At 44.7% G+C, this 24218-nt stretch overlaps 1 protein-coding gene across 3 annotated transcripts in view; it reads right to left on the bottom strand.

Annotated features, from left to right (window-relative positions):
* Wwox (WW domain containing oxidoreductase) overlaps positions 1–24218 on the bottom strand; it is an 884382-nt gene that overhangs the window by 535589 nt on the left and 324575 nt on the right. Inside the window, exon 9 of one of the 3 annotated variants that reach the window (XM_038312890.1) lies at positions 4312–5021. The exons of the other annotated variants lie outside the window; for them this stretch is intronic. Within the exon in view, the coding sequence (XP_038168818.1) occupies positions 4926–5021 (96 nt within the window). The 3' untranslated portion in view covers positions 4312–4925. Of the gene's footprint in view, positions 1–4311; positions 5022–24218 lie in introns of those variants that run through there. 3 annotated transcript variants of the gene reach the window in all.

Here is a 24218-nt window from a genome sequence, read left to right as displayed (position 1 = left end):
CCATACTACGTTCTCCCGGCCTTGCAAAAAAATTGTATCTTAGTCCTACCCCCAATGTGAGGCTATTTTTCTATAACAGTGACTTTCATTGCAGAAAATGATCAGCAACAGAAAAAAATGTGTCCCCCATCATTTTCATGTGTATGTTCAAATGCTTTGCAGCATGTGGGTAGGTGTGTGTGTGCGTGTGTGTGTGTTTGTGTGTATACACATGTGGAGGCCGGAAGTTGAGTTCTCTCAATCAAACTCAGAATTTGCCAAGATGGTCTTGCTAGGGATCCCTGTTTCCTGGGGGTGAAATAGTACAGGTGGGCCAGCATGCCCATCCAGCTATGGGCATGGGTACTGGGGATCTAAACTCCTGTCTTCACTTTAACTAGCTCCAGTCCCAGGCAGGGGTAATTAACGGCAGGCTATCTGTTATTCCCACAACACAAATTACACCTGTCTTCCCAGAGTCATATCCCCGACTCCTACACAGCAGGGCACATCACACTTATCTCATCAGTGGCTGGGGGTGGCATTATCTATGACATTATCTATTCCTGCATTTTTATATGGCCTGGAAACCACTACATTCTGGTACTTTTAAATTAATCATTCCACTTAATAATATATAACAGGCCTTTCACTGAGGTTCAGGGCATTGGAGCCTCTCTATTTGGCTCCGGAACAAGCAATGACGTGGTTGGTACAAGTGGTGATGTCGGTCAGGCAGGTGCTACCTGTGACAAGAGACAAGGGGGAAGGGAGGTCGCACTTTCTCTAAATGCACCAGGGTAGCCATGAGGAAGTCAGGCTCACTGCAACTTGGTTGCTATATTATTTTTATTTACTAAGAGACTTGTATCTGCTTATCTCCTGGCTACATATGCATATGCATCTATGCATATTTATACACGCATATGTGTTCTTCCAAACAAATTAATAGTGCAAATATGCCAAGGAGAAAACTGTGATGGGTCTATTAGTGAACTCACATGCTGGTTTCAAGAAGTGGTATGTGCGCACACACTCTCAAGCACACACACGCATCTGCAGCTGTTGCACATAATTAATGTGCTAATTATACATAATTATCTAATTACTAAAAGAGGGAGTCAAAGCAAGTGCAGTAGTAAAGACATCAAAATATGCTCCTTCTAGAATGTTCTACCGTCTGAGCTATCTTGCTGAACTGGATCGTCACTCCGACTGCCTCTTGCCGCAGTCTGAGGGCTCCATGAAGAGAGATGCCAGGGAACGCTGTAAATGGGGTGACATCGTGCCACCCACTTTTTGTACAGATTTCCTTAAAACCTTCATACAGAGTAAAGCTTATTCCTGGCGGTGCTGTGGGACCTAGGATGTGTAACAGGCCCACGTGCATCAATGCAAGTTTCCAAATGACTGTTCTCAAAAAGGCCGGGTCCCACATAGAAGGATAAAAAGAGAAGTAAAGTGGGACCAAGTGCAGACAGAACTTTGGAAGATGGCGTTCTCTCAGAACCCAGGAGGTTTGGACAAGGCTGATCCTCATAAACACACAATGAACAAGCACAGGCGCAGGTGTAAATGGTAAGTAAAGGGCCGCAGGAAGAATGCCAGGAAATCCTGCCATCCGCTGCAGATCATTCAGTCATCCTTACAGGAAGCTTTGCTTTACCAGGCTCCAAAGCAAACACCTTACAGTGGGGTAACTGAGACACTAGGGAGCCCCGTGCCTTGATGGGGCACAAGAGGGACCACAGTGCTCTATACAGGATGCAGATACACTGCCCAAGACCTGCTTTCTGTGAGCAAATTCTCTCTCTCCTCTCTCTCTCTCTCTCTCTCTCTCTCTCTCTCTCTCTCTCTCTCTCTCTCTCTCATCTATCTCTATTTCTCTTTATCTCTCTCTACTTTCTATCATCTATATATCTATCTATATCATCTATCTCTCTTTATCTCTACTATCTAATCATCTATCTCTATCTTTCCCTATTATCTCTATCTATCTATCTATCTATCTATCTATCTATCTATCTATCTATCTATCTATCTATCTATGGAGACATATCCTCAGGCTGGTCTTGAACTCACTACATAGCACAGGCTGGATTCAAGCTTACCATAGTCATTCATTTTTTCCAGTATCCTGAGTCCTGAGATCACAGGTATTCCTCACCTCACAGGTATTCCTCACCCTGCCCAAATAAATCTTGTGTCCAGTCTTGACACCAGTAGACTCATTCCATGTCTGAAGAGAATAGCGTCCTGCAGCCATAGAAGCCACAAGTCACATCTTGAGGTATAATTTGTTAATTTGTCGATTCACAGACCTGTCTCTTTCCAAAACATGATTCAAGCCCTCCACCCGCCTTAATGTGACCATCAGAATGCAATGGGCCATGACAAGCAGAAGGAAGGAAAACACAAACCAGTTGGAGCCTCTGAAGGCGTATGCTCATTACTTTTACTATTTAACTTTACCTTTTAATCTTGGGCCATAAAAACCGTCCTAATAAAAGATCCATAAATATCTCTGGAATGTCCAGACGAGCAGCTTTGATGGGCCAGGAGCATATGCTGAGCTACCCCATCTCTCTCTCTCCTGTCAAGCTGAGTACTGGGCTGCCTGAAGGGCAGGCAGGGTGGGGAAAGGATCCAAACTACGACAAGCAATTCCAAATTCTAAATATGTGTGTATTATATATTGCATTGCATTCTATGAAGTATACAATATTGTATTACTATACATGCATACATATGAGAGCACAGTAGCCCAGGACAGGCATCTCAGGGAATATTCACAGATCTCTTTTCCTGCAGTTTTGCTTTGTAGAGAGTAAAAACTCCAAGTATAGTTGTTAAATGAATGAATGAATGTGCTCGATTGAATATTGTTCATTTTTTATTTAAAAACTAGATTTATTTATTTTATTTTATGTTTATGACTGTTTTGCATGCATGAATGCCTGTGCCCCTGTCAGAAGAGGGCATCAGATCCCTGGAAATGCAATTTCAGATGGTCATAAGCTGCCATGCAGGTTCCGGGAGTCAAACCTGAGTTCTCTCTGTAGCTGGGCAGTGGTGGCTCAAGTCTTTAATCCCAGCACTTAAGAGGCAGAGGCAAGCAGATCTCTGTAAGTGTGAGGCCAGTCTGGTCTACAAAGTGAGTTCCAAGACAGCTATGGTGGTTACATAGAGAAACCCTGCCTCAAAAAAACCAAAAAGAGAGACAGAAGAAGGAGGAGATGTTCTTAATCACTGAGCCATCACTCCAGCCCCAACTATTCTTTTTTGTTTCTTTTTTAAAATTATTTTTATTGACCTATATATTTTTATCCACTCCCTTCCATTTCTTCCCCTCCCTTTCTATCCTTTCCCATGATCCCCAAGCTCCCAATTTACTCAAAAGATCTAGTCTTTTTCTACATCGCATGTAGATTAGGTCTATGCATGTTTCTCTTAGGGTTCTCTTTGTTGTCTAGTTTCTCTGGAGTTGTGACTTGTAGGCTGGTTTTTCTTTGATTTATGTCTAAAAGCCACTTATGAGTGAGTACACATCATATTTGTCTTTCTGGGTTACATCACTCAATATGATGTTTTCTAGATCCATCTATTTGCCTGCAAATTTCAAGATGTCATTATTTTTCCCTGCTATGTAGTACTCCATTGTGTAAATGTGCCACATTTTCCTTATCTATTCTTTGGTTGAGGGGCATTTAGGTTGTTTCCAGGTTCTGGCTATGTCTAATATTGTTGCTATGAACATAGTTGAGCACATGTCCCTGTGGTATGATTAAGCATCCTTTGGATATATACCCAAAAGTTGTATTGCTGGGTCTTGAGGAAGGTTGTTTCCTAATTTTCTGAGAAATCACTATAATGATATCCAAAGGGGCTGTACCAGCTTGCACTCCCACCAGCAATGCAGGAGTGTTCCCTTTACCCCACATCCTCTCCAGCATAAGCTGTCATCAGTGTCTGTGATCTTGGGCATTCTTACAGGTGTAATATGGAATCTCAGAGTTGTTTTAATTTGCATTTCTCTGATGACTAAGGATGTTGAACATTTCCTTAAGTGTCTTTGAGCCACTTTAAGAGTCATCTGTTGAGATTTCTCTGTTTAACTTTGTACCCGTTTTTTATTGGATTATTTCTTCTTTTGATGACCAATTTCTTGAGTTCTTGGTATATTTTGGAGATCAGTCCTCTGTTTGATGTGGGGTTGGTGAAGATCTTTTCCCAATCTGTAGGCTGCCATTTTTTTTCTTGTTGATCATGTCCTTTGCTTTACAGAAGCTTCTCAGTTTCAGGAGGTCCCATTTATTAATTGTTTCTCTCAGTGTCTGGGCTACTGGGGTTACAAATATTGTCATTTTAAATTCTATTTCTAATCATGCCTTGGCTCCTAAGTAAATGTAATCACCAAAGAATTTTGAATTAGAGACTGGTGTTCTTGAACACATTTAATTTTACTTAAGAACACCCCTTTCTATTTTCTTTCTTTCTTTAAGTTAGGAACACTGAAAACACTTTTTTCCCCCACTAACCTCTTCCAAATTTAAATTCTAGAAACAAGCCTGTGTTTTTTAATAACTACCAATGTAGCATATTTCTGTATGAACAGTACATGGGGAGTAGCCTTTAAAATGTGATATATACATACAAATTTATAGGAATTTGCAATTTATAATACTAAAGCCTGGCCTTGTTTTATTTTGTTCGTCTTGTTTTTCATTCATTTCTATTACCTTTTCTTTTTTCAAATGAACACTATTTTGAGAGATACTAAAGGGGGACCATTCCTTGCCATAACACCCTGACGACCATGATGCCCAGAGTTGTGTAGAACCCCATGCAAGTTACATCTGTGAACTCTAGAACCTTGGACAAAAGACTGTACACGTGGAGTCCGTGTGTCTGTCTCCAGTGCCCGTCAGGATGGCTGCTCTTTCTTTTCATGTGGAGAATGTAGTCCTGAGACCCAATCGCCTCCATTTGCTGGACAAGAATGTGGGAGAGAAGGAGTTGCACAGTTCAGCACTAAGCATAACCTGTCATAAACAGAACACTGTATTTAATATTCAGAGCAAGACATCTCTGTCTCATTCTCGAAGGCTCTTTTGACAAAAGCCATCCCACAGCTGCCAGGAGTATCGAGTCCAGCTGAGGACAAACTTCAAGATGAACCTGAAATCAATTTGCCATCAAATTTTCATGCCTCTCCCAGACTATCTGTGGCATTTTAATTACAAGCACCCTAGGCGGGGGGTACTACAGATATTGACACTTGGCTCCTACAATAAACTTTATTGGCAACCTCTGTCTGCATGCAGCACTAACCCAGAATAACAAGAAATGTATGGGAATACGTAAGCAGGATGGGTGAGTAATTGCTCAAAATCATTGTTTTGTTTTGTTTTTTTTTCCTACAGGGGCCTGGGCATTACTTAGTCACCAGGTTTGAGAAATAGGACCTGAGCAGAAAAGATGGCTGGGTTTGGGAAGAGGAGTCAGTAGGTGAAGCAGTTGCTGCACAAGGGTGGTGGCCTAAGTTTAGATTTTTTAGATCCACAGAACCCATGAATAACTGGCCATGATAACACATGTCTGTACCTCAGTGCTATGTGCTGGGATGGGGGGTGAAGACAGGAGACTCTCTAGAAAGCTCATAGGCCAGCTAGCCTGGTGGGAGTTACAGAGGGCCGATACTGAAGCCGACTTCTGACCTGCACATGTATGCTCCATGGCATACAAATATGCAAACATGCACACATGAGCACACAGACAGAGATGAATATACATAGCCTTAAAAACCAGACATGCTACCATGTCTTAGAAGCCTGCGTAGTTCTTGCCTGTGGGGCATCACGGTGTCAACTAGTTCTCTTCTGTGTGGGATGAGTATTTCTGAACTGTATCATTCTCGAGTCCTTCAAGGACAGAATGTTTGGACAAAAGGCCTTGCTACAGGTTTGATTTAAGTGAACAGAAATGCTCACTGCTGGTACTTACGGCAACCTGTGTGTTGGGACAGCAGGCAATTATCTGCCTGGGTGCTGAGAGGAGCCAGCCTCTGATAGTTCCCGAATCCCGTGCAGGCTGCTAGATGGGCTGTAAATATCAAGAGAAAGGGAGGGAGGGAGGGAGGACCTGCAATTTGCCAGCCATAAAGGATCCTTGCTCTCTGAAAAGTAACACCTTGGGACTTCAGACTTAATGGTTTTATGGGCCACATTGAGCGTTCATGAGTTGGGGTGAGTTTGCTACTGGACACGTTACCACAGCTCAGGTGATCCGTGCCTATGACCAAGGACCATCTTGGTGCTGGGGACAGCGCTGTTTCATGGTTCCCAGATCACAAGCCCTCAGGTATTTTCTCAGTCAGGCAGCTAACTTAAAATGGACTCAATATTCTGATGACTGTACACAACTGGCTTTCAAAAAATGAAGGAGTGTATACAAGCAGGCACACGTGGCCTTCACACATTTGCTAGTGCAAAGGACAACTGGTACGGCCTTCACCAATAAAAACTCGGAAAAAAAATCTTTGTTATACATGCCACACAGCCAACTGATGTGCAAGGAACGCTTTTGTTTATCTGTGACAAACACTTGTATCCAGAGATGAGCTTTGCCTTGGCTTCTGCTGAGTAAATGCATCCCAGCTGAATGTAGCTTGATGCTCGGGAGTTAATAGACAAGGGGAGGTGGGAAACACTAATGGCAGACATCCTTTGGCACGCCACACATTCTTTGGTTGTATAAGTGAATTCATTGCTGCGCTGGATAATTCCATTTTTAATTTTGTGTTTTGTGCACTCATGATGTGATAGATACAGGCATGTTAGCTTGCAATTTAATCTGCAGTGGGAACATTGCAATCACTTTCTCCATCAAGACCATATAAATAATGCAATCAATCAAGTTTTGGTTTGTAGTTTTGCCTATTCCCATGGTGTAAATACTCCTGTCATGGCTGCTCTCAAGACATCAAGGCAATATCCTCAAACGGAAGGTCCGAAGCATTGATTTAGTAAATACATGTTCTGTTCTTTCCACTATTTGGATGCAATTGATCTAGGAAGTCTCTTGATCAACCTTCCGACATTGTGACATGATGCTGTCATCTACAAAGTTCATGCTAGAGAACCCTGCAATCAAGTACAAAAGTTTCAAAAACATTATCTCCAAATCTTTAAAGGGTGCTTATGATTTTGTGCTGGGCAGCACTGATACCAATCCTTGGCCCAACTTGGCCCACAGGCCACACGGTTGGACATGGGCAGAAAAGCATAGGTGATGGTTAAATGCGGTATTCAGAAAAGAAAAATGCAGGAAGCCTTCAGCTCTGATATTAATTGAATATCTTAGTTACTGCATAGTACCAAGTCATTGTAATGCAGGGGTCCCTGAACAGTGGATACACTCACTGCCCACTTTGCAAGAGCTTACAGGCAGGCACACACACACACACACACACACACACACACACACACACACACACACGGAAATTCTGCCAGCAAAACTCCATATTGTTTTCCTAGAAAGATGGACCCTTTGGTACACAAGCCAGTCAGTGATCTACACCTGGAAGGCAACCGCAGAAAATAGAGAGCTGGGTCTGGGAGAGTTGACGAAGAAGGCAGTGGAGACAGCATTAGACTCCACTCAGTACAGAGTGGTCAACTACAGCCCCTGTTGACAGGGCTGGCACCTACAGGCAGAGAAGCCTCTCTGTGGCGCTGTTTTCCCTTCCTACTTCCTTAAGGGATTCTCAGCTTTTCTTCTACTTCTTAAGAGTTCCAAAACATCGTTGACTTTCAATTTTTTTAAAATTAGAAACAAGCATGGAGCTGAAGAGATGAGTGGTCGAGAGCACTTGCTGCTCTTGCAAAGGCTCAGTTCCCAGCACCACACTGGGCAGTTCACAATCACCTGTTAACTCCAGCTCCAGGAAATCTGCCAACCTCTTCTGACCTCTTCTGGCACCCATACTCATGTGCACATATGCACACATGGACACACATGGATACAAATACTTAAAAAGTAAAATAAAGATTTTTTTTTGTAAAAAAGAAAATATAGCAATGTAATGGTATTCTGAATTATCTACTCTCATTACCAGGGTACAACTTTGGTATGAGAATTGAAAGTTGGAATAGGCACTGGGTGTAAAGGATGAGAGAGTCGGGGCTAAGGCCTGGCTGGGCAGTCCATTCTGCAGAGCTATTTACTGCATTCTGCAGTCAGGGGGCTGTGTCTTTTCTTTCTTTCTTTCTTTCTTTCTTTCTTTCTTTCTTTCTTTCTTTCTTTCCTTTCTTCCTTTCTACTTTCCTTTCTTTCTTTCTTTCTTTCTTTCTTTCTTTCTTTCTTTCTTTCTTTCTTTCTTTCTTTCTGCGTAAATTGGCACAAATTCTGAGGGTCCACTTTTTCTATACTGTATTCATTAAACTGGGGTAGAGGACTGCTCTCTCTGTAGGCACCTCATAACAACAGCAGCAACAGTGTGTAGAAGTAGAGAGCGTTTCCTCTTCCACCGTGTCTCAATTCCAAGGCACTACGTGCAATTATATGCATGTATCAAGAGGCATCCATCTTGCAAGTTTGACTAGGCACAGGACCACAACAGGATGGTGGGTGCAGCCACAAATAGGATGTCTACAATATGGATGCCACGTGCCTGTTTCCTCAAGGATAAGAGCCCCACTGTGACATGCTGAGGGCTGTTTGCATGGGTCTGCAGTACATCACGCCATAGACGGCATTTAATTGACTAACCACACAAGCCGTCTCCCACCGTGCTCCCGGAGAAGGTTAGAGCTGGAACACATCTACGAGACAGGAACCAGAGTGTCCTGTCACTTGTCCTTGTCTGGGCTGGCCTGCTGCCTTTTTCTGTTTAATGTGTGTCATGATGATCAGCTGCTAAAAATAAACACCCATAGTTCCTTGGGATAATTCATACTTTGAATTTAAGACAGAATCTACAGCACTTAGCCAAAAAATTTATTTTTGTCACACAAACATAGACACACAAATATACTCATACATACAAAAATCTGGTGTGTGTGTGTGTGTGTGTGTGTGTGTGTGTGTGTGTGTGTGTGTGTATGCATGACATGGGTGTAGATGTCTGCAGAGGCCAGAGGAGGAAGTCAGAGTCCCTGAAGCTAGAGTTGTAGGTGGTAGTGAGATGCCTACTATGTGTGTTGGAACCAAACTTGGGTCCTTTGAAAGAAGAACAGTAAGTATTCTTAATGCTTTTGTCCAGGCTTCGCTTTTTTAAAGCATAGTTTTATGTTTTCTTTGATGTGAGTACATGTGTGTGCCTGGATGCAGGTATACTCAGCCATATTTGAGTGTGGAGATTAGATGTATACTATTCTTCACCCACCCCTTTTCTTTTGAATCAGGATCTCTGGACTTGGAGTTTGCCATTTCAGCTTAGTGGGCTATCCAGGGACCCCAGGATCTGCCTGTCTCTGTGTTGCTAGGGTTGTAGCTGTGCTCCGGTTTTTAAAATGGATTCTGGAGATCCAAACTCAGGCCCTCATGTTTATACAGCAAGTGCCTTACCTGCTGAGTTATCTCCCCAATCACTAGAAAATAAATTTATATTCGTATATTATTACTGTTAATTGTGGCTTTAAAAAAAAACAAGCAACCCACAGAGAGAAATAACTAATACTCTCTTACCATCCGAACATGACTGGTTCAACCTACACATTTGCTCTCTGCTGAATGAACAAATACCAGAGTACTATCAGGGCTGACCTCTTCATCTGAGACAACATTGTCCTTGCTAGGAGGATCTTGCTTCTCCTATGTGTCCAACAGTGGTAGAAAATAGACAGGACCTGAGTCTTAGCATAAAACAGGCCTCGGGCAAGTCCTAAGTAATCAGCTTCTAGCTTCTACAGAAGCCACCTAGTGAGTGCGACATTGCTAGAACTGGGCAGGTGTGGAGATGAGGCACTTGGCTCCTTGCTGGTCCTGTGTCATTCAGGTAGGTAATAGGATTGTGGAGATTCTGAGTCTCCCCCTCCCCCTGCCAGGTGTGGAAGGAATAAAATAAAAAATAGAGAACACTTAGATTCCCTTTCGTTTCTGTCTTCTTCTCTTTCCCAAGTTAAAATAAAATTTTAGGAGCACAGGGGCAAGATTCCTGGCTTGACAGAGTGGCTAAGTCACCGGGCAGACTGGCTTGTGAAGCAAAAGTAAGATACAATGTTGACATGTGCCAAGAACACACTTGGGCAAGGGGCCAAGAGAGCTCAGCCTGTCAGTCCACAGAGAACTAGAGAGCAGAGAGTCCAAGTACATTTAGACGGATGCCTTGGGGTTCATCGGTAGTATTTTTCACGTACACAGAAGCCCCGTCCCCAAACTTGAAGCCTCTTGTTTCTGGCTGTGGACCACCCCTGCAGGCCAGGACATATCTCTAACACAGAAACCAACTCGATACTAAAGCAGATCTCGTAGTGTGAGGAATCTCCAAGAGGCCAAGCCAGGATGGTAAGCTTTCCTACCAAACCATCGCCTGCCTCCTGTACCTAGCCCAGGCAACGTGCTCGGCACAGCCAGCCCAGTCTTTCTCCAAATCACAGTGCTCAGGATTAAGGAGAGGACAAACCCACACCCCCACCCCAGAGCCCTGGAGTCCTCTCCACCCACTCTCTGCCAAATCAGTTCATCTGGGTAATTTTTTAAAGCGCAGCACGTGGGCCAGCTGGAATTAGTTGCCTCTTCCTGGCCAAATACTTGAGGCTCCTTCCAGCCTTCAGCCTGCATGCTGTGTATGCTAGCAAGGCCCGGGAGGCTTGTCCAAGACTGGAAAGGAGGGTGTTGCAAACCACAGGACCCAGTCTCTTCCCTGGGCTGGAGCAAGCAAGGGGCCTGGTCTTGATAGGCAGGTCACCTTTGCGGTTAGCCAGCCAGCCTCTGGATCCAGGCATCCCGCTGGGTAGCCTCAACTGCAGGGACTCCTGAGCTAAACCCCACACCCATCCCAAGTCCTTACAAACAGAAGATGACTTTCCAGGGAGGAACGGGTGAGCTCATTGATGCTGCTCTCTTCCAGAGCTGGTCTGATAGGAGAGCCAGTGGACAGGGCCTGGCAGGACACCGTCTTCCGTCTAGAAAATCGGTTACTTAGCTAGAGTGCGGTCCAATCAGAAGTTGCCTTGAACACTTGGCAAGCGTGTTCATTTGGGAAGAAATAATATAAACCGAAGGGCATGCTATTCTGCTCCCCAGCCACAGGGAAGGCAGATAATAGACTCCATCTACAACCCCAGAGCTTTCAGAAATAAGACCTGTGTGTTTTGGGTTTTGGGTTTTTTAAAGGCTCTTTTAACTTTAAAGTTCTGGAGATTGGGGTGGGGAGCTGCCTGATGTAAAATGTGCCTGGCCTATTGTATTTAGGAGAATCGGGGGGAAAAATCAGGGACAATAATAGCCCTTCACAGAGGAGACGGGATTGTGTTCAACACACCATTTATCTCCTTTTGGACACAAAAGCATGTGTGCAAATATGTCCATTTATACATTCTTCTTCTGGGGGCCTACGATTCTTCCAAGTCATTATTCATATTAATTAATGTGTGTTTGGCTTCTAAACTGCTGGGCTTAAGAACTCAAGTTGAGATGTGCTAGGAAGTCAATAACCCAGCCCTGCCTGTGACTGTGACAGGGGTGTGTGTGTGTGTGTGTGTGGGGGGGGGGTGATGTGCTGGATCTGGCCTTCCCATGGGGGAGGGGAGGCTCACACATCTGGGACAAGGCTCTAGGCCCCACGACGGGCCTTACCCTTGCTGTTTGGGACCTGGGATTCATTCTTAAATCCTCCTCGATGCACAGAGAGCTTTTCAGGATAAACTGGGTCATAGTTCATAAATTCTAAGTGTTCAAGGAAGGAAGAAAGAGGTAGTATTCCTGAAACATGGTCCACACAATTGTGTCGTCTGGAAGAACCCAGCTCTGAGTGTGTGAAGGGGCAGATCATCAGCAAAGCACTTTGTGTGGAGCCAGAAAAGAAGCCTGGCTAAGGAGGTGGGAGAAAATACCAGATGTTTATAATGGCTTTCAAAAGATTCCACATAGACAAATGTGTTCCAAGATACTTATCTTGATAATAAACATTAGTTCATAAAATAATTTAATGTAAATATGTGAATTTTAGAGAACACTCTCTGAAAGAATTTTCTGGATAAACAAAGCAATCTTTTCGCTCACTGTCTTAAAACTTTACCCCCTCTCCCCCAAGAGCTATTTCCAAGTACAAACTAGAGATGCATTTGATTTCGGTTTTCCACAGTGCATCTATACACACGCAGTTTTTTTGGTTATTTATTAACCATGCCTAATTTTGTAGTTTCTAGCTTTATATCTTTAAAGTCGTTAAAACTCAACAAGAGAATTAATCACAAAAGAAATCTTTCAAACCCAGTTGCCAAGCATTTTTCTCCCTCCCTGACTGACATCTTTAAAACGTATTTTAAGGTTATTTATTTCATCACGCCCAGGGAATAAAAAAATAATAACTTGCAGCCTCCAAGTTCAGAGAAAGCATAAAAATGTGATTTACTATTTATTATACAGTTAGGCACATGCATATTACACATTGCATGTTAATCTCCAGTGGGCTAAGTTTAACAGACTTGACAACACTACCGAATTGACATCTGTTTGCTTCCAGATAGGACTGCTTCTGTGTATTTTCTGGTAAACCGATAGAAGATAGACAGTTTAAACTGGCAGTCGAACCACAGTGCCCCCTGGTGGAGAATTAGCAAACAAATGTGCAGCAGGGTTTCTATGTTTCTCAAGATTTTAGAGACAGGTAATTGTTACAGCATGAAAAAGTTTCAGTTCAAATAGGAAGACTGCAGCTCACAGTGCCTTTTTAAAAAGATTAAGAGTAAAGAGTTACATTAAATTCCTCAAAATCACCTCGCTCAGACATGATGCTTTACAATAAAGAATTAAATATACTTGGATTATACACTGAAGGTTTGGTGTTTGAAGTAAAATTGAGAATTGCAGCATATATGTATTTTTAAGCTACATTTACAAAAGTGGATCGGTCAGCAGATACATACAGGTGGACTTACTTCCTGAATTTGCAGAGAAAATGGAATGAGCGGCTTCCAGATTTTACCAGGGGGCCAAAGGACTCCATCTTCCCATCATGCTCTGAGCAAGCACCGCTGATAAGCAGCTTACAGGGAATCTCCTCGGGTCAGACATAAATAGACAGTCTCAGGTTCCCTTAATCCAGGCGCACATCGCCTGCAAGTTAGCCCTCATAAATCTCAAACCCAGAGGAAGCACACCAAACGAAATGTTCGTAGAAGGCGCAGATACAGTAAATGAGAGCGTGGGCTACATGGACTCATTAATCACGCAAACAGTACTGATGCCTCGTGCTGATCTTAAAGTACCACTTCCTTTTCTCGGAAGGCCACCCCTGCCCCCCCTTCACCTCTGGCTATCTCGGGAAGGAGAGGAGTCCGTCCGTCCGGAAAGGATCAGCGCCCCCTCACTCCTTCATCGACAGAGAAGCTGTGTCATTAATGGTTCAAGGTCACATTGCAGCTGTAGAGAGAAAAGGTCATTCTGTTCCCTCCATCCACAGCTTCCTGCTTTGCTAATCATAGTCCGATTCTGACGTACACTATTTCAAGACATTTGCTAGGCACAGATGATTCTGACAGGCAAAAGGTATGAAAACAGAAGTCCATGAAAAAATTTGCTGGCAAGCTAATGGACAGATAATCAAGATGAGGGATGGCATTCCGACCATCAGATTGCATTTGCATAGCTATGAACAAAAGTATTTGTAGCAGCCGTTCACAGGTAAAATTTGAAACCAGGATGCCATATATGAAATCAGACAGAACGCCATGTATGCTGTGATTCCATTTCTCTGAGGTGACCCACAACAGCCAAGCCCTCAGAGAGAGGAGAGGAGGACGTTAGCTGTGGCCTGGAGCTGTTGGAGGTGGGGGTGATTGATGTGCTGGCTAAGGATGTAGGATAGTTTTTTTTTTTTTTTTTTTTTGAGCTAATTAAAATGCTCCGAAGTTGTTTTGGTTAATGGATGCACAGCGCTGTGAATATACTAAAAGACACTGGCTCAGCCGGACCCTTTCCACGGGTGGACTATATGGCAAATGAGACGTATATCCACACAAAGGAGGCCAGTGGAAGGGAGAGGCTGCGGGGGGTGGGGGAGGGTGGGGGGAGGCGGTGGTGGGCAGGATGACTTCGCAAAGTTCTACTATGTGAGAAATTGTCCTAGTTAAAGGGGGAAAAGAACAAAAACAATACCCCCCCCCAAAAGTGGGGTGCAATGCTGGCCTCTGGAAACTTGGGTTAAAGCAGTTGCAAAGCGTTCTGACTCAGCTCCCCTCTCTTCAGATCTGGAAGCTGATGATGGCAATTTGGTGTAGAAAGGGGGTTCTACCCTTACGGCTTTCCTCTCTTCTGCTCCCCAGCTCCCTGGAGATCCAGATTCCATTCTCCTGAAACATGGCTAGTCCATAAGGAGTTTCCAGGTGGCTCGAACATCCAGACAAAGCTGGGGACCACTGTTTGGGAGCAAGCCGGCAGAACACCTAGAATACAGCCAGAAGAGAAAGCTGGCTGGAAGGGCAGCTGGCATTCTAGTTTTCAGGAGCTAGCCTTTATGTCACATTGAAGATGCGGCCAGAGTTTTCACTGATGATCTACAGGCCGCTGTGGAAGGCAGGGTGTAGTCAACCAGCCCTCCCTGCAATGAAATCCACAAACATCCCCATAGTGTTTTCCACAGACAGAGATATCAGAACCAAGTCCCTGCCTTCTGCCAACACACAGGCATTATTCCAAGAACAGCTTCGTTGTTTTTATTTTTTTAAGTATCTGTGTTATCTGTGTGCATGTGTGCATGTGTACCCCGTATATGCTCAAGGAAGGCATTTATGTAAATAATTAGGATCTTCAATTACTGCTATTTAGCAGGTAGGCTCCCCTTCCTACTCCACATTATTGGCTGCTGAACAGCTGAGGATATTGTGTCCCCCACCTTCACCCCAGCCAGGGCTAAGCTTAGCTCCATGGCTGGGTTTCAATCCAAGCTAAACATGTGCCAACGCAGAGTGGTACCTACGTACTTCACTATGCAGTAAAGAAACACAATGGCTTTTACTTTCGTTCCTTCCCCCCTCTTCCTTTTGGACCGTCTATGAGCCAGGAACTATCGACTCCTCACAGGGCCCAGCACAAATGCTGTTGTAACACGCTCTCTGGGTCTGTAGCGATCAATGACAATTTTGGAAAACATTGCCTGAATAATTCATCACAGAGCAAAGCTTTTGGATGAAGTGATATTGCCGGGGCTTCCAGCACAAACATACATGTGTTCCCAAGCAGCTAGTCCAGCTGGAAGACAGCTCGGAGTCATTGGGATGGCACCCAAGCTGAGCCCCCCATTTTGTAAAACATTATGAGCCATGTACCCGCTCCTAGTCATAGGAATATATGCCAGAGCCTCAGCCAGGTGTTCCAGCAGCATGTGCCTGGCACACCTTGCCACTGTTTCGGCCATGGAGGAAGTGTCACTGTAGTTGACACCATGTAGCAGTATGTGGCCTTAGAACAGCAACAAAAAAAGACAGACAAAAACAGAAGGGAAGGAAAGAAACAATTAGCCAAATGGGAGGAAGAGATGGGAAAATGTTGGCTATGTTCTACACAGAGGAAAACCGAAAGACACCAGGAAAAGTCATGTTAATCTTGGCACTTGAGATGGAGACTTAGCACCCACATTAAATGCTTTTGGTTTATTCTGGAGCCTCACCTCCTGCTGCCCTGCACAGTCTAGACCCAGAAGGGCTGCAGTGTATGTAAGGATTAGCATCTCTGGGCTGGCAGAGTTCTACTCCGCAAAGGTGTGCTCGCTGTGATGTGGGCGCCCATCCTAGCTTCACATTCCAAAGCCATCAGCGTTAGCTTTAACTGCTCTTGTCTCTTCTGCTTTATAGTCAAACTGCTTTGTTTATCTTTTCCTACACAAAGCAACCAAATTTCAACTGGCTCCTTCCTCACCTTTTATTTTTTTTCTTTTGTAATTGATTTTTTAAAAAAAAATTTTTTTAAAGCATAAGGGGTTTACTTATGACATTATGCATGCATATCACTATACTTGTTTTTATTGAGACCCTCATCCCCCATCCTTCCTTGCTCCCACCCCACTTCTTACTTAAAAGCTTCCAAGCAGTGAGGCTTCAAGATAGTGAGGAATATTTGGGTATTACTCAATTTTAGTTGGGCCAACCCACAAGAGTCTATGCACAGCACACAGAGATGGAATGTGAGAAGGGCCCACAGTGGGAGGTTTTATGTTGGAAGGTGTCAAGACCCAGGTTTGCTACCGAGGTTACAGAAGAAGAAGAAGAAAAAGTGGTGGGGGAGGCATGAACTTGCAGGGCCAATGCGTTAGAGCTCACGGCAGCCTGTATAAGAACTGCACAGGTTCAGTCAATCAACCTTCCAGCACAGGTAGGGAAGGGGCTCACCAGGCCCTGAGCTGAGAGCTCAGATGTCTGCTGAGGAAAGGGTACTGAGTGTTCTTCAGCAGCGTGGTCCCCTGTGGGCTGCTCCCAATCCAGTGGATGTCCCCACACTGGGGTACACACATTCAGGGGGTTATTTAAAAAACAAACAATCAATCAACAACAACAAAAAATAATACCCCAAGAAGTTGGGAAGCGTATGTGGGCAGATCGGAGGGTAGTTGGAGGGTGAGAGGGGTAGATATGGCCAACATACATTGTATTCAGGTATGAAACTACTGAATAATAATAAAAATGGTCTGGACCTTAAAGGAGAACAAGTCCAGAAGGCTGAAACAATCAGGCATTCAGATATACCATGTGGTAGAAGGATGCTGGCAGAAGGGGCTGGCGAAGGAGCTTGGAGACTCAATGTGGGGATTCTTATCCAGTGCATGGATGCGGCATGGAAGGTGATGAGGGCACTGTGGTCCCCAAGAGTCCAGGATGATCGCGTATACATATATAATGCGAAAGCAGAGAGGTGAGCAGGAGACTAAGCACAAATAAGAGGCAATTGAAAAGAGACTGGTGGAGAGCTGGGCTGTGGTGGACCGCGCCTTTAAATCCCAGCACTCGGGAGGCAGAGGCAGGCGGAGCTCTGTGAGTTCGAGACCAGCCTGGTCTACAAGAGCTAGTTCCAGGACAGGCTCCAAAGCTACAGAGAAACCCTGTCTCAAAAATAATAACAACAGCAACAACAACAAAAAGAGACTGGTGGAGAGCCAGGGGCTCTCCCATGGGCCGGCCAGCCCTCTCTAGAGAGACTGCAAAGTTCATTGCCACCATTTTTCATATGGAAAAATAAAGGCCTGGATGGTTTTTATACTTAGGAAAATACAGTTTTAATCAAAGTCAGTTAATTATTGACTCAACAAGGGATGAAACTAGAATAAAATCATTTTTGCCTTAAGCCAAACTATTAAGAAGCCTCAGATAGTTAACAGACTGAGAGTCCTCGGAATTATTTCTTTAGCCTTTGTAACATCCAATCTTGACTCAATCATTACTGGGCTTCTCTCTCGATGCCCAAGAAAGAGAGATGACCCAGGAGGTTCCATTTATAGTTCAAGAAAAGGCTTTTCTGCTACTCTCCCCGCTGCTCTCGTGCTGAGCCTCTCCAATCTGATATCTCCTTCCTCCTGGCCACCTGGGTGAGACTGAGCGAGAGGAGAATAAACTACAACACACTCTGTTTTAAAATGCCACTGTGGGGTCAAGTGAGACACACTCAGCAGGTAAAGCTTTCTGCTGCCAAAGCTGAGAACCAGAATTCAACCTCTGGAATCCACATGGCGGAGGGAACGGGGTCCCTCCACTAGTCCACTGACTGCTAACTGCATGCTTTGGTGTGTGTGCCCTCTATAACAATAATAAATAAATATATTTACATACATACATAATAAAAACAGATAAAACTTAAAGAGTAAAAGTCATTATGATACTTAATATTTCATATGCTAATTTAAATTTTAAACTTAATTAAACATTTTTCAAATTCCCCTCAGAATATTAGTCTTTTAAATGAATTATTTGGAAGTCCAATATCTCCTTCAAATGCCTATCATTCATTCATATATTTCATCTTCTCAGATATAACAGAGGTTCTCACCTGGCTGCTGCCCCTGCAAGGCAAGACTAAGCTCCCACACTGTATGACTCTCCTGTATGAACCCCAAGAAACAAGTATTTATTAAGCTGTAGGAGGCCAAGAGGTAGAGTCACTATCTCTGCCCTCCAGCCAGTCCTCGAAATGCTCACAAGCCATTTTTGAAAATCATCCCCAGACAAACTCACCCTTAAAATACGTAGGCCTCATGAAAAGAGAACCCATGACTTAACCTGAGAGCCCTTTGCCTTTGTCCCCCATTGTCCCTGTGGCCTGCAGCTGTGTTCTGGTGGCCCTGAAGGAAGAGACCAGTCTACTTCCCATCTGCAGTGAGTTAGGGCTTCTGTTTGGAGCACACCTCTGCGCGCTTCGAAGACTTGGTGACGGTCCTTGACTCTGAGAAGGTGGGCACAGAAGGGGTTGGGGCGGAGGGTGCGTGTTAACAATGCAAAAACAGTGCCCACGTGTGAAATTCTCCCAACAAGGGGGGCAGGGAAGCAGCCCATGACTTTGTGTGCTGACCCGAAAGACTTCCCTCCGTGATGGAATCTGTGACCGAGAGAGCTCACGGATCTCGATTATCAAACTTATAAAAACAATCTGTGCTGGATTTAAAAGGAAGGAGTACAGATGGGCCTACAGCCGATGCTGATCACGATACCCACAGATTAGTGTGTCGGTCAGGCGTTTGCACAGACGTTCCTCTCTGCTGTGGATGGCAGTGCAGAGAGAGAGGCACAGCTAATCAAGGGCAAGCAAATGACTGCAGAGAGTGCATCCATTATGGCAGAAGAGAGAGGGCAGAATGGAGGAGCCACAGGTGGTGAGTGGCTACAAAGGAACAGTGTGTTTTGGACCCAGCAGGACAGTTGCACATATGAACTCAGAGCAGTTGAGAAAATATACACAGGACTTGCCCCGGTTCAGGCTAGGACAGAGTGCAGGCACGGAGCCCCAGTCCTAGTTAAGAAGCTATTGGCACTTGATAGCTGCTGGGAGGGGGATTGCATTTTCTTTAGAGGTGTGGCCCCTGATGGGTAGACCACCCGCTGGTAAAGGCCAAGCATCCGAGAGTATATAGTATAAATCCTACTGGGTGGGTTTGAAGAAAAGCTGGGTGAGTAGGAAATGAGAGCAATCTGAGGATGCGGGGGGGGGGGGGGGGGGATGAATATGACCAAAATGCATTGCACTAAATTCTTAAAAAACTAATAAAAATTAAAAAAACCAACTGACTATTTTTCAAAGGTTCTCAACCCAAACTGGCTCCCTGGGGCTGAAACTCAACCAGCACCCTGCTCCCATCTTTGTAGATCTCCTGTAAGCACAGGGATGCCTTGAAATAATGGTTTTTAGTTTTAAAAATGTAAATCAATGGAGCCTCTCCACTTGGCAGCACTTCCCTTCTGAGGGGCCTGACCTCCTAGTGCAGCCACAGACCTAGTGCATCCGTTCATCTGATGGTGGGGAGCTGGGTGGCAGCAAAGTGCCTAAGGAGGAAACAAGCAGGCTCTCTGAGGATGAGCCTAAAGCCCTCGGAATGGCCTGTCACTGCGCGATGGACATCATCCTCCCACTCAATTGACAGGCCTTCCTCCGGCTATAGGCTCTCGACTGTAATTACAGGAAAGGCCATACCATAAAGATGGGGGAAGGGGTAATTGACGAAAAGCTCCGTGCGCTGACTCGAGGACCGATGGCCCAGCCTCGCATTGCTTCTTCTCCAAAGACGACTGACTGATGCACAGTCCATTAAGCCAGGGCCATGCAAACCCAGGAGATGGGGCGTCTGCACGCAGGGAACTCGTAGCTCACAGAGACGGCTCCAGGACTCTAGGCCCCAGTTCCGTGGAGTGCTGTCATACAAATTATGCTCAAGAGCCACAGTTTTGCCGTGGATTTCTTTGGCTTGCTCACATCTTTGCGTTTGTGTTATGTTTATTTATCAAGCCATCCAAAATGCAAACGGCAGGACATCTGGAGGCTTTGAAACCTAAACTCCAGCAAAGCTTCCGGCTCTGCTACTATAAAAGTCAAGAATCCAAAGGTACTTAGGAAGAAAGTAGCCACCATTAACCTTCTCAGACAGAGGCAAAGATTAGGGGCTGGGACTATGGCTAGGTCAATCGAGGGTTTGCCATGTAGGCATTAGTAGTTTGATCTCCAGGACCCAGATTAAAAAATCTTAGTGCAGAGGCAACACAAGCTCATAACATCAAAACTGAGGCACAACGGAGACAGGAAGTCTAGCTAAATCAGTAAACTACATGTGCACCGAGAGACTCCATCTCAAAGACAAAGGGGGAATGAATACATCAAAGCAGACATGCATGAGGCTGAACTCTGGTCGACATAAACATGCACACATGCACCTGCACTTGAACAAAACTTTTAGAATCCCATATCATGCAATGGGGTGAGAACATGGCCCCGGAGGGTTTGAAAACCATTCCATCTGTCTGCCCCTTGCCTTATGGTAGACTTCTGAACTCAATTTTCCCAGCTCTAAGATGGGGGTAATGTAGTATTAAGAAAGATCTCATATGTTATATATTCACAGACATCTGAGAGTCGAACAAGAATGACATAAACATGATGTGTATGTACTATTGTGGGTTTGGGTTTTACATGATTAGTTACAACCTATACAAGGGATAGTTCACGTTAAACTTTTCCAAGATTCCTTATAAAATGACGGGCACTTTGCGATACCTGGAATGACCCAAAGCAACTGCTCCTGTGAGCTGTAACATGGATGGTGCCATTAATTATAGCCACACAGATGAACTTTGTTCAGCAGGACACGTGTGTTCATCAACCTGTGTATGCAGAAATCAAGGTATGACTAAATGAACAGGTAGCTTGCTTGCTATTAAAATGAGCACCGCCATGAAAACCCTTTCCTTCCTGAGGAAGCCTCTGGACCAGAGCGATGCTGGCCTCCAATCATCACTCAGAGATCCTTTCCAGAGAGCGAGTGTCTAATTCATGAAGGCAATGCCAAGTGGAAAGCATGGATTAGTCCCATCTATAACTGGTTGGAAGTTTGCCTACATTTCTTGCTGGAGGAAGGCTAACCTCCTGGGAATAAAATACAAAAGCCATGGCCTTTGGGTAGGGGGCCCAGTTTGATCTCTGCAGGAAGAACCAGCAGCTTTAATTGGAATGTCACTTTGGACATTGGGGAAATAGGAAAATTGTTGGCTGAGCGAGAAGGAAAACTTGAGATTGGGAACACAGAAAAACCAGCCATAGCAGCCCATGCATTCCACACGCCAGGCACTAGGCTGCTTGTAGTTAATAAAAAGACAACGGATGACGAGAAAGGACAAACCTAATACATTTTATTTGATGATGCAGGGTCTCTCAGAACCAAGTACTTCCTAGATAACATTGCTAGGCCCATGTGAATCACTCAGGATTCTACATTAAAATTTCTCTGAGCCAATAGAGAAAGAAAATTTAAGTGTACATCTTGTCTCCCTTGAGAGTAAAGAGAAGATCTGGTAGATACCTCCTGGGGACAGGGCCTGGTCTTAGTCCTTAAGGTCAAAGACGTGTCTGCTCAGTGTCATGCTCTTCCATGTAGAGGAGTGGATGTTCTTAGCACTGTATACAATCAGCCTGATGCGCACTGAATGTTGAATAGCCTAGTGCACTGTGAGGGGAGCATTGCATACAGATGAGGAGGGCAGGGCTAGGAGGTTACAGGAATGAGCTCAATTGCTAAAGAGTTACTGAGGGGGTTTATCTGGAAGACCATGCCATGGACCAACTTCTTCACTAGCCAGTGAATATAAAAGATTACTCAACGGGAAGGCACATGCATAAACACACCCTCATGATTAAGGTCTCAGCCAAGCGCTACTGGTCTATGGTTCCAGTCTTAAGCCCTCACCCCCTAAGCTAGTCTTTGATTCAAAGACGCTTCGTTATGTTCAGATTTTCTCCAGGTGTGAGTGAGCACTCCCTAATTAAGATTTTGTGACAGTCCCTCCTCCCAGGCACTGCAATGAATCCTTATACTGCATTGGAAAGAGGGCAGGCCCACACTTTACACATCGGCGTGAAGGACAAGATAACTGATTGTGATAACTGTTCACTAAACACTATGAGGTGACAGGCTAGGGATGGAAAGGGCCACAGCACAGTATCCAAGAGTGAGGCCTGCTGTTTTACTGGGTAGACAGGATACAGATGAGAATACAACATTGGGGGAAGCAGGAAGGAGATGACAAACGGGCTAAGTGAGCGAAGGTCTGGTCAAGACTTTGTGGACACTCTGACACTGAGAGCTTTATTGTGGAATAGCAAAGACAATTTGCCAATAGGCAAGTGTAAGATATCAGGAGGTAGACAGACAGGACAGATGACAATGGTGAGCTCAGTCCACTCTGGCTGAAGCATCAAGTCAGCCATGAGGGAAGACATGGAAGGAAAGGAAGGTAGACTGGAGAGCTAGGGCAAGTCCAGAGGCCTGCGTGCCAAGAAGAGCTTGGAGTGACCGTCCGAGGAGTGCATCACTAAAGGTATTTCATGAAGCTCCTGCTCACGAGGGACTGCCCTGCAGTGGAGCAAACAGTGATGGGGGATGCTCCCTGAACTGTTTCTAAGGCTGATTGGCTAGCTGCTTAGCTTGGCAAAGAGAAGAGAAAATGTGGTGGTTTTAATGAAAATGGCCCCCGTAGGATCATATGTTTGAATATTTGGTCCCCATTAGGTAAAACTCTTTGGAAAGGTTTAGGGGGTATGGCCTTATTGGAGAAAATGTGTCACTCACTGGGGGTAGGCTTTAAAGTTTCAAAATACTCACGCCATTCTCAATGCTGCTTCCTACCTCCTACTTACAGATCCAGAGGTGAGCGCTCAGCCGTTCTTGTCGCCATGACTTTGCTTATACTCATGGACTTTGACCCTCAGAAGCCACGCGCGCAATTAAACTCTTTTATAAGCTGACTTGGCCATGGTGTTCTTCACAACAATAGAAAAGTGACTAGGATGAGGGGGTCCTTAGGAAGGGATGGGGAATACTGCAGAGCCATCACATGGAGCTGAGTTAGAGCTGGCTGCTGGCCAGAGAGCTTAGGCACAAAGACTAGGTATCCAAGAGGGTGTTTTGCAACTCAAAAAAGAACAACCAAGCAATTATGAGGGCCACTTGCCTCCTTCTGCGCCTGCACTATCCAGCAAGCCACCAGTCCGAAATTAGCCCTGTGTTGAAACGGCAGAGTTCACGATCTCCTTGCGATAGGTGTAAGTGACTTTAGAGGACATGTAGCAATGAGCACAAGAGAACTAACTCCATCACCAGGAAGCCTGACTGTTGGAGGGGGCCAGAGCGACGGCTGCAGACAAGGGTACCACAGAAATGCACAGGCGCATCGACAGCACTGGGGTCAGCTGGATAACTGACGATGCCTGAACGTGTGTGTGGTACCTGCAGTCCCTCAAACACAAGCCACACAGAGCACTCCCAGCTGACTCCAACTTACCTGCATCTGATGACCATGGGAACCAATACCATCATCCGGCTAGTAACCTTCCATGTCCTTGATTACGAAGGAAAATTCAAGCACAAATACAAGCCAACCCATACCCCAACTCAAAAGGAAGAAAAAAAACAACAACAACAATAAAAAAATTCCAAAACCATTCTACCCCAATCTGAACAAATCATTTAGTGTAAAAATAAACAGAAGTAGAAATTGTCTCTAATAAACTAATATTGGTCTCCCTGGAGGGTTAATTATGTCGCTCCGTGTTTTAAGAAGATTGTAAATTGCCAGTTTCAACAGATGTTCTTTTAAAAGAATTGGTTATCTGGGAAATGGAGGGTCTTTGTTAGCGCGCACCCCAGTAGAATATAAAGACTAAAATTATCCCACTATCTGTCAGCCGTGCCTCCCCACCAATTGTTACTCACACCAATATACACCCCGTGGTTATCATCAGCTTTTGTGGCAAGTATTCCAGCCTCACTGTGAGTTCAGATTCCAGATAGCATGCTGCAGGGGTTTACAAGCCTGGCTTAGAACCATCCCACC

The sequence above is a fragment of the Arvicola amphibius genome, chromosome 15, assembly GCF_903992535.2.
Source record: "Arvicola amphibius chromosome 15, mArvAmp1.2, whole genome shotgun sequence".
Lineage (NCBI taxonomy): Eukaryota > Metazoa > Chordata > Mammalia > Rodentia > Cricetidae > Arvicola > Arvicola amphibius.
Note: the sequence above shows the minus strand (reverse complement) of the source record. Positions and strands in the feature narration are given on the sequence as shown.